Source organism: Cornus florida, unplaced genomic scaffold (assembly GCF_030987335.1).
Source record: "Cornus florida cultivar Cherokee Brave unplaced genomic scaffold, ASM3098733v1 CherokeeBrave_3.0.0_Hap2_Chr05, whole genome shotgun sequence".
NCBI lineage: Eukaryota > Viridiplantae > Streptophyta > Magnoliopsida > Cornales > Cornaceae > Cornus > Cornus florida.
In genome coordinates, this window is record NW_026775575.1 from 9289494 (window position 1) to 9301021 (window position 11528).

General features: G+C 35.9%; 1 protein-coding gene across 4 annotated transcripts; it reads right to left on the minus strand.

Annotated features, from left to right (window-relative positions):
* Positions 1–2414: 2414 nt before the first annotated feature.
* LOC132306104 (gamma-tocopherol methyltransferase, chloroplastic-like) lies at positions 2415–5659 on the minus strand. Of its 4 annotated transcripts, none has more exons than XM_059803338.1 (6): positions 5247–5659; positions 4162–4328; positions 3416–3523; positions 3030–3233; positions 2762–2864; positions 2415–2665 (listed from the first exon to the last, which is right to left on the minus strand). In XM_059803338.1, exons 1-6 carry the CDS (start codon positions 5617–5619, stop codon positions 2562–2564), a joined length of 1059 nt encoding a protein of 352 aa, XP_059659321.1. In that variant the 5' UTR covers positions 5620–5659; the 3' UTR covers positions 2415–2561. The 4 variants fall into 4 exon arrangements, with proteins under 4 accessions (XP_059659321.1, XP_059659322.1, XP_059659320.1 ...); XM_059803339.1 differs by having other exon boundaries at positions 3416–3520; positions 5247–5658; XM_059803337.1 differs by having other exon boundaries at positions 3416–3520; positions 4162–4331; positions 5247–5658.
* Positions 5660–11528: the final 5869 nt, after the last annotated feature.

Below are 11528 nucleotides of genomic sequence, written 5' to 3' on the forward strand. Positions count from 1 at the left end.
TAGTAAATAACCTCTAAGTCAATGTTGCATTTTGACCCCCTATGCATAATTAGTTATCGGATAAATAAAGCCATCAATCCGACTACTAAATTAATATATTTATTTTGGTATCTTTGATTATTTCTGGCTTGGTCACAATAAACATTTGTTTGACAAAAATAATAATTTAGTAAATAAATACATTGAAAATCATTTTGTCTAGAGCACATGAAGGCCTTTGATTTTATTTTGTGATCAACCATAATCACTACAAAATAAATACAAGTAGTAATGATGCAAATATTGAGAATATAACATTTTTAAGTATTAATTACATAACTACCCAAAGTGTCGGTCTTTGGATTATGAAGAATCCGCTAACCAATTCAAAGTAATTACTAATTAATAAAAGAGTATATACTTCTCTCATACTTAAGAGTTAAATGTCATGACAGTGATAGGGAGCAATTACATACAACAGTTCTTGTAATATATCTCAACCTAATGCGGATCCAGTTCAAGTCTTAGTTAATTAAAAATCCATCCGTAATTACCAACTATGAACTATTTATGATTACTATTTATGCTCGTGTATTGATCGTCATCGCATACATATAAATATCTCTTCTAATCAAGTGGACACTATCAATTCCATAATGAATTGAAACATAATACATTAAATTCACTAATTGTATAAAGCATAAATATATCATTTTAGATTTGCTAAAAACATATGCCACTTTAATTTAAATAGGAATTCGCTATGCACATACAAATCCCGACACCATTCCCCTCCAATTTGTCATCATCATTCCCTGAAGTTTCCCCTATTCCACAACTGAGAGAGCATCCCGACCCCACCAAATGGTCTATTTATGGCCAAGATATACTCTTTTAAACACACACACTAGCTTCTTTCTATAATCAAAGTGAAATTGTTCAGTGGCATCACCTTATCTGCAACTCGGCATCAATCCCTCACCATAAATTCATATTATGGCTTATTGTTCTCAATTAACTCAGGAACGCATTGGTAAAGTGGTGAAACTTTGAATCATCTCCTTTTTTTTTCTTTTTCTTTTTTCTTTTCCTTTCATCCACCTAATATGGAATTACATTCAATCCGTCTGTGGATTCCATGTCCTTCAAAAATATCTCGTCTACTTGGCAAACTCGTCCTATCTGCGGTCGTCCTTCATTAGACCACCAACGGACATTCATTGGATCGCCTCTCCCAGTGGTGGAGAGGTGTTGACTCATGGAGTGACTCAGTTTGGTTTAAGCTGGCTTAGATCTGCTATTGCTTATTGGGCTTGTTGGACCTCTCTATACTGTTTTTGGTCTTTTTGTATTGGGCTTTCTGCTTAGGCCATATTGGTTGGCTTTTAGTCCTATTTGTTGGTCTATCCTTTTGGATTTTGTTGGCTCATGGCCTATTACACCTATTGTGGTCCAATTGAAAATGATACTTAACACTCTAATTTTTTTTTTTTCTTTCCTAATTGGTACTCACACACCCATACATTTATCGAGACTTGAACCCTGACCTCTTTTTGGGAAATAAAAGCCCGATACTTAACATTTTATTTTTATTTGATGTTGCAACTCCACTTGAATTCCTTATTAAATAAAGGGTAAAGTGGAAAAAAACACCCCTAATGTTTACATTTTGGCCAAATAATACACATATCATTTATGTTATGTATATAAGTCCGTTAAATTTGAAAAAAAAAGAAAAAAGAATGGCATATATTGCGTATATATGTCCATTAAGTTTGAAAAATGGGCAAAGGATGGCTTAAAGTCACTATTAAAAATATAAAAATCTAAAAACCCCATTATCTCTTCCAAAAATAACCTTACACACACACACACACACACACAAACACACACACACTGAACCAACGTCAGACATATCAAGTCGTTGCAGCAATGATGAAGAAGAAACCAAAAAAAAAAAGGAAAGAAAAAAAGAGAAGAGATAGTTTAGTCATTTCACATTTAATTAGGTTTTTTATCAATTTTTTTTAATTAAATTATAGAAAGACACTTTAATCTTTTCATCATTCGGGTCATTATTTACTCCAAAATTAAATGTTAACGACTCTTTAAAATTATACACTTTATATCCATACCATATACATGTTTTTCGCTCGCAACCCTTAAATAAAATGATAAAATTATCTTTCAAAAATGGAGCATGAGTACATTTTAAAAGAATTGGTGATTAGCTTTGTGATTGTTCGCATTATTTGGTTGCTCATTCGCATTACTTATACATAATGTATATAGTTTCCAGACTATCTTCCAAATTCAAGTTTGGAGATTCAATTAAATTTAAATTTAAATTGATGCACTGAAAACATCAATTTATGTGTGTTTGTTTTAACTTTTAATAAAAAATAAATAAAGCCCTGGGGTTGTCAATGGAATCAGAGTCCAAAATAACAAATTCAAAATTGTGTAAGAAACTACAAACATTTACCAAGCAAGAGCTAGTCCATTGAACTCTCTCTTAACATCCTACCATTTGTCATTATTCAGGCTTTCGACATGTAATGATAGCAGATTTAATCCAGTAGTTATTCAGGCTTTCGACATGTAATGATAGCAAATTTGATTAAATCCTTCTTGTATCCTTCAATCATCAACGGCATTACCAACGCTCCTTTTATGGTTTTCCATCCTGATCAAGTTTATCCGTCAAGAAAGACAATACAACGAAAAACAAATAGATAATAGAAATGCATTATACATATGCACGTCAAGCACGCTAGCTTACCACTTCTCAGCAATGATGTGAACCCCTTCCATGTCAGTGCTGAACGTATCACCGCTGGCCAAAATGGAGAAACATTCTCAGACCAATCCGCTGCCTTAATATCCTGCATATAAAAGTTCAGCAACAATTTATTTAGTGCTTTACCACAAATATACGGTTCAGAACGCAAACCAAAGCAGTCAAGAAGTTATGCTGATTGCAAATTCAGAACACTTCAAGCACGAGAATAATTGATCCATATTTAGCTCCCAACACAAGAAGTTATTACCTGAAGAGAGAGGGACTGAAGTAAGTTCACATAATCAGCTGTAGAACACCAAGCTGGAAGATGGTAAGCATCACATATCTTGTTCAATAGATTTTTTTCCTCTGGCCGCAAGGATTCTTCAGAAGGGGAGAGATCCCTATGGCACCAGGTTACTATTATTATCGTGGCTCCTGGGGCTGCTACTCGAGCCAACTCATGAATAAACTACCAATTTGAAAGGGAATAGTATAACATGAAACGACGAGATCGAATTAGCCATGAAGCATTAAAAAAGAAAATTCAAGCTAACATACTACTGTTCTTTTTAGTTCAATGATTTAAACTTGGAGTTTCCTGGAGCCATGGACCCCCGCTAATTCTGCAGTGGTGTAAGAGAGAGGAAGTACCTTAGTTTTGTCAGGCATGTGTTCTCCACTCTCCATGGACCACACCAGATCAAACTGTCCATCAGGAAATGGTTGGTTTAAAGCATCTGCAACTTGAAAGGAAACCTGCTAATTGTTCACCATTGTTACATAAACAATTTTTTTTTTTTTTTGAATAAGCACATCATTGTTACATAAACATAATCGAAATCTTGAATTTCTTGTCTAGAGTTCAAGAAAGAAACGAAAAAAAAAAAAATAAAAAGGGAGGTAACCATTAGGATAGATGATTGTACGGAGTGGAACTATTCTCTCATTACTTACCACCTAATAAATATTAAAGGAAACATTCTTGTCTTGTGCGTTGTTTTTAGGGCTGACATTTTCAAATAAACTATTAAATACTACCATACAACTCGGTACTGTTTTGAGGGCGTTACGAGATAGGAGAATATATTTTTCCAGCCATAACTGTAACCTGATATCAGAAGTTTCCTGATAGACACTCAAAAACTATCAGCCTTCCCCAATGCTTAAATATTTATTTCAAGAAATTAAAAGAATAAAAAACCTATATCCAAGCAGGGTTCAAAATAAAATTTTGAATCCATATAATCACATATTTGAACATAATATAAATAAATCTCAGAGAAGGTAGGTGAGGTAGGAGCCACAGGAAGGGTTCCTAATATATTTCCGTTCTAATAATAATAAAAAATTAATTAATTAAACTAGCGAAAAATGGGAATTGATAGGCTCCAAAATACCTTGTCCTCTAATCCTTGTGCACCAGCAAGTGCTTGAGCCCTCTGGGCTTGGACGGGGCTCAGGGTAATGCCTTGGCATTGGGCTCCAAATTTTCTTGCTAGGTATCTAGAACTGCCTCCTATCCCACACCCAACATCCACAATACTCTTAGGTTTCTTCACGGGGTCTTCTGCAAAACAATTCATCAATATAAAATCAAAAGGTAGAAGAAGTACATAAATTTATTTATAAAAAAAAAAAAAAAAAAAAAAAACCTCAATTCGTACATGTGCTGCCGAGAAGCACACGCAGACAAAGATACAGAGAGATCATCAAATCAAATTCAAGCATCCAACAACTAAAACAACGCTTCAGTTTTTATATCCAATCACCAATACAATATCATCAGATCTTTTTCCATATGCATTATCAGAATTGACCTAGTATCCTATACAATAGCTAGACTGAACAACATTAAGGATACAAGTTGTGAATAACACAGAGCATATCAAAAGTATTTCTTTGGGGTCTATTCGAATAGATTTTGGAGTTTATTATTCTTGACAACAGAAGAAATCAGATAAGATTATATAAATCACCTTCCATATTTCACCTCACACAATTCCTAGCTATATTATCTACACATCTTAATAATAACAAATCCCTGAATCACACACAGAACAACAACCCCCTCTCTCTTTGTTAAGAAACCCCCACCCATTGTCTCTCTTTCCACAAGCAAATGGGGAAAGAGTTGGTGATTTCCATATTGGTCTGTCTCGAATTTGTTGATTTACATTTCAAATCTTTCCAAGAAAAATTGGGTAAAATTGGGCAAAATAGGAACCCTTTTTCCCTTATTATTATTGAAAAACAGAAGGTTATCCTCAAGTTCTTTACATGCCCATCACATCACTGTAATATTGTCCAACCCACCAAAACATCAAATTTATATACTGAGTATAGTTTTAAATTTTGATTCTTCTGAATGTTCTACACTGTTAATTTGAACAAAACAAACCAACTATTTTGAAGTACATATTATCTACAGATATATATATATACATTTAGAGAGAGAGAGAGAGGAGGAGAAACGAGGATGAACCAGGAACAGCGGCAAATTGGAGAGTCTCTTCAATCATACGAATCTGAGCGGAGCGGTGGTCGGAGACGGTGGCGTTGGCGTTGGGGTTGTAGAAGCCGTGGTGCATGTGGTCACCCCATATGTCCTCCCAAACCCCCGATGACTGATCGTAGAACTCTGCTATCCCTTTCTGCAAACTCTCTGTTTCCTCCTCTGTAGTCACCGGTTGAGCCGTCGCACTTTTGGTTGTCATAGCCAGCCGCCACCGTTTGGTTGGGCGCTCAACGCCACCAGCCACCACCAATCCGCGGCGGTGGAATCGTGTTGAATGAGGTCGGCTGGTGTATAGGACACGCACCAAGGCTGAGTCGCACGTGCTGCACAATGCACTCATTTGGGGGTCGGTCACACAACTCACACGCTAAACAAATCTACCTCTCGGTACTTTTTTATATAGGAAGGTGGAGACAACTCCAATGACGTCAGTAAGACCGTGAGTGATGGCGATTGGGCATTTATTTTTTATTCGGCTCCATTCAGATTCACTACAGCTTCTATCGTTTTCATATATGGGAGCAAAATGGTTGCGGAGGATGCCGAAATTACAAACACCCAAAGTGGAAAAAAAACAAGGGAATTTAGATAGCGCTCAATGACTAAGAGCAGGCCCAATTGTTTTCCGATTTGGGTCGCACCAGTCTGCTTTATTGTAGGTTGCTAAAATTAGGTCATGTCATGCGGATTGGAGACCCTATTAGCGAGCGCAGGCCCGTATGACAGACCCGCATATATTTTCTTTTTCTTTTTCAAAGTGTAGCTCAAGTCCCTATTTTAGCCCAAAACACTATTTATAAGGTCATGTTGGACTGAAATAAAAAAAATCACATTTTTGGCGCTGCTCTTTTCTTCTTCTTTTTTTTTTTTTCCTCTCTCTCTCTCTCCAAATAATTGAACCAAAGAACCGTTAAGGCATTATTTTGCTGACACAAATAGTGTCTTAAACCAAACAGTGCTTTAAAGGCTTTTTTGAACAAAAAAAAAAGTTTTAAAAAATTGAAAAAAAAGTGATATTTTTTTCCTTTTCAAAATTTTCAATGTTCCTATTGAGGATTGTTTGGTTGACCCAAACAGTGTCTTAATGGCTCTATTGGCTAACCAAACAATTTTTTATTTTTTGTTTTCCCTAACAAATTGAAATTTATTTTAAAATATGATTTTTTTTTTATTAAAAAAAAAAAATGTGTCTTTGTTTTCACCTCTATAAATTAATAAATCAGATGATATTAGATATTGTGTTGTTTACTCATACATATTGGCTAAATAATTTAATCAACAAACAATTTAATTATTTATTTCAAAATAAAACATTACACAATAAATATTCCATTACATAAAATTCATAACAATTTAAAAATAAATAAATGCAACATGAATTAAACACTTTCTTTACCAAAGCGGTTCTACAAATTTTCAATTAAATATTTCTTCAACCGCGTATTTGTTTTTTTGTTGCGAATTTGAACTTGGTGAGAGTAGATGTGTGCTGCTAAAACCGATGGATTTTGAATTAAAGTGGGAATCGAGATTGTAACCTCTGGTGGCGGAGTCCATCTTCCAACTTTGGCATGGCACTTATCTTTAATGATTATGTTGTGAAGGATGATGCACGTTTTCATTATAAGGCATAAGTCCCTTTTATCCCAACAACGCATTGGTCTTTACGTTATTGCCCACATGATCTGCAAGACCCCTAAAAGCTTGTTCCACATCTTTCCTATAGCTCTCTTGTCTCTGAACAAAAAGTTTTTCTTTTGTTGTAGTTGGGTGCAGGCTGGTTTGCATCAAAGTTGCCCACTTAGGGTATATACCATTAGATAGGTAATACCTCATTATATGGTAATGGCCATTCAAAATGAAATTAACTGAAGGAATTTGGCCAGTAACGATATTGCCGAATACCGGAGAATGATACAATACATTAATATTTTTTTTTCTTAAATGGTACTCACACACATATGCCTCCACCGAGGCTCGAACCCCTGACCTCTATTTGAAAAGTAGGAGCCTAATACTGCTAGGCACATTAATATCATTGTGTGAACCCGGCATTCCAAAGAATGCATGCTAGATCCACAAATCTTTTGAGGTAACTGCCTCCAATATGAGCGTAGGCATATGAGAGCATCATTTGTGCGTGCCATGCCACGCCACCGGACAATTATTCCACTCCTAGTGCATACAGTCGATAGAACCAAGCATGCCCGAGAATCGTTTCTCCTCCCCTTCTTGAAATAGTCGTGCTATGTTGGCTTCATTGGGTGGGCACATGTACTCTTCCCAATACACACCAATAACAACCTTACAAAATGTCATCAGGGTTTTAATGGCAGTGCTCTCGCCGATTTTAATATACTTGTGATGACCCGAATTTCAAAGAACCCGGTGTGTCAACAAGTAACTTGAAAACTGACCCGATAACGGATCCCAAACGCGGAAGCAACAAAAGAAAAGAGGTCTCAAGAGATTGACACCACCTCTAAGATGCCAAAGTGACTTCCCCTGAAGTCACCAGACTCAAAAAGAAACAAATGCAAAATGTAAGGTTTAAAATAAACAAGGATTCTAATAGGGGTAAAATGGTCATTTCAAAAGAAATGGATGCTACCATACATACCATTAGATAGACAACGAAAAATTAATAGACTTTGACTCAAAAATCACTTGATTGGGAGCTAGAACGAGAAAGATATGAATTTTTGAAGTTTTACAAAAAAAAAATTAATAATAAAAATAAAATAAAAAATGACAAAATGTGCATAGGTACGATCAGTCGTAAAAATCACGAATGATGAAGGCAGAATTTTGGTTCCAGGTACAATCAATTGTACTAGGAAATAATCGATCGAAAAGGGTAAATTTTTTTTAAGGCTAAAATGATGTGCCTAGGTGCGATCGATCTCACTTTGGGTACGATCGATTGAAAATGCAATGAACGATGAAAAATGCGTTACGATCGATGGGCTACAACCTGACAGTTTTGGAAAATTTGAAATTTCAGGGGTAAAAAGGAACTTTTGGGAAAAATTTTGTAAAGTAACCCCTATCTAAATTCAATTTTAAAGTCACCTATGGTCCAAACCAAGAATGGAAAGCAATGGAAAATGACAAAAATGTCCCAAAGTGCAAACAATACATGAAAGATAAAAACATGCTACAAAATGATATACTTTTAAATACATCGAGGTGCTTGGCCCTAGGCCTCATTACATACAAGTTAAGTAGCATCAAAAGAGATTGTTTAAGTACATATTACACACCCAAAAGAGGAAGCTAAACATGCTTCTTACAACATTACACATTGTTAACTTCAACAGACTGCTATATCATGCTAACACTTACATGCCAAAAGTATACAAAAGATGCGTGAAATGTAAATACAAGCTGAGCTATGGATGGTTCGCATCCAAAAAGAGTGTCTCCTTGCCTAAAAAATAATAATCAACTAGGGTGAGTAATCGAATTACTCAGTAGGATGATGTATATGTGTATACCCTAAAGTTTCAATGGTTTTTGCAAGTGTAATATAAACCAAACACATGTGGATCATACCTCCTAACGTCTAGTTTCAAGGGGAAGCTAAGGGAACATCCTAAAGCTATATTTGAAACATTTTGAAAGCAATCCACAATAAGTAACATACTTAACAATATTAGAACCTCCAATGTAAAACAACAAGTAATGCATTCGAACAATATTGGATATCCAATATAAAACGACAAGTAATGTATTTGAACAATATTGGAACATCCAATGTAAGCAACAAGTATGCATTTGAAAAATGTTGGAACATCCAACGTAAAACAACAAGTTACAATAGCAAAGTAATGTCAACTTGGAAAGTGAAACGCGAAATCAAATAATAGAAATATCTTAGATGTGGCGTCCAGTTATGAACATCACAACCAAGACAATTAGTTTTTTTGGGCTATTAACCCACAAGGAACCACCTAAGTGCGCACTATTTTGGGGAGAACTTGTACCTCCCATACTAGGACCATACCCTAGCCATGTCAATGTAACAATGCCCCAAGTATTTCCAAAATCAACAATAGTGTCACAAAAATTACATAGTTATACAATGCATCTAATCACCTTCCATGCGTAACTAAATTTCGAAATCACATAAACCATGCTCTAAGTCTTCAAGCTACAATGGCATTTGTAATGTCAAGTTTATAATGTAAATATAACTATGCTACTACAAGGTTGTTAAACTAGGAAATCCATTCATGCAACATAGTACTTCAAATCCATAATTTAAACAACTTAGTATAATTTCACAACATAATTATTAGCAAGAATTATTTTAGAATTTCATAGTTAAAACTATTGAGAAAACGAAAGTTTTTAAAACTTTATGAGGGTTTTTCAAACAAAGATCTTGATTCACGTATAGAGACAAGTTTTATGCATGAAGAATATGATGATCCATTCAATTTAGGGATAGAAAACTTACATTAAGGTTTGAGTAAATCTTAGATCTCTCCTCTAAAGTGAATGTTCTCACTTATTGTAGATCCCTTTGCTAGAAACCTTCTCCTTGGATCTCTATCTTCTTGGTAATGGTCTTGCCTTTAGGAATCACCCATAAGCCTCTATCAATGATGTGACGACCCTAATTTTTAGGCCAGCGTGTCCTGTGATGAACCGTAAGGATGATCCAATAGCGGATCCGAATGCGAAAGCGAAAACAGAAAACAAGACTCTAAAAAGTCAAAATGACCTTCCATGAGGTTGTGGAACTCAACAAGAACTGATGCGGAAGCAAAAGATCGAAAACATGACAAATAAGCCCCTAGGGGCAAAATAGTCATTTATGAAAACCTTAGATTCGGGTGCCACCGAGCACACTGCTGGAAGGACAACGAAAAACTAATCAAGATGGACTCAAGAATCGCATGATTCGGAGTCCGGACGAAGGAGAAACGGCATGACGATGAAAAATGGACACTTAAAGCTTTAAGGGCAAACTAGTAATTATTCAGAAATATCCGGGTGTAACCGAGCACACCGTTGGATAGACGACGAAAAATTAATCAAGTTAAAAATAAAATTCACTTGAATCGGAGTCCGGACGAAGGAGAAAAGCCCAAAAGAAGAATTGACGTCGCGGCGGCCCGACGAGGGGCCATGACAGCCCCATGCACACACCCATGCGCGTGCCCATGCACGCCGCACGCACGCTGAGTGCACCATGGCTTGCAGCAGCCCATAAAGCTGATGTGTGGGTTTTTTTTTCCAGTAAAATCCAGAACAGAGGCTGAATTTAGAGGCCTAGATGAATTTTTTTACAAAGACACAAAGAAGAACCCCCCTTCAAAATTGAGTTTTCTACAAGACTCGCCAGAGAATTAAAAAAAAACGCAATGTAGAATACCCGAAATGCCCATCCATGAAATCTGGTCATAGAGGTCCAAAAAGCTGCTAAATTGAAAAACTGAGAGCTGAACTTCGTAAGCAATTTCCGATATCAAGACGATATTTTCTGAAAAAATACGAAAAAGAAACCCCCCCTAAAATATATTTTCTATTCAACCATGTTGAAAAAAGAAAATAAAACCACCGTGAAAAGTCTATAATGCCCCTAGATCAGAATATGCAAAAAAAGTGCAAAATGAATTCACAAGAGGCTCAAAACACAAACAATAAGGTTTTGCCTGGAAATGACCATGCACGCAAACGTAACTTACCTATTTGGACGTGCTGCAATGGTCCATGACTTAAAAATACCACCGATACAAAATCCGACCCCCTAACGGGCAAAAAGTCAAAAATGGAACTTGGAATTAAAACTCGGAATCCAAAAATGTAAAATAGAGTCAAATGACCATTTGGCCCTTGGCCACACTTCATATAAGATTAATAAGACCCTATGAAAGAATGAAAATGGAATTCCCACACCCGATGCAACCATGGTGAAGCAATGACTTGCGATTTTTCAAGATTTTCACAATATTTCATGAAGTTAAAAAGTACATAGAACACAATATAATGGTCATTGGCCTCCGGCCTCATCTCATACATATCAAATACATTGAAAGAAGTGTACTTAAGTACACATTACATACATGGAATCAAATATACATGTTTTGACATATAAGTCTACAAAATGACATTTCATGCTAACATTCGCATGAAATGGAAACTTGAAAGCTACACGACATCCAAGGAATGCTAGGCGTCACGAACCAAGTCTTCGTACTTGAAATATGCCCCAGTATCGTAGGGGTGAGTAACATAAAG

Excerpts from the sequence above, each read along its gene's own strand:
- LOC132306104 (XM_059803336.1), bottom strand. The coding sequence starts at position 5,619 with ATGAGTGCATTGTGCAGCACGTGCGACTCAGCCTTGGTGCGTGTCCTA. Across the intron at positions 3,524-4,161 it reads CACAAGGATTAGAGGACAAG|CAGGTTTCCTTTCAAGTTGC; the intron begins GTATTTTGGAGC and ends GTGAACAATTAG. Across the intron at positions 2,666-2,761 it reads CACATCATTGCTGAGAAGTG|GATGGAAAACCATAAAAGGA; the intron begins GTAAGCTAGCGT and ends AAACTTGATCAG.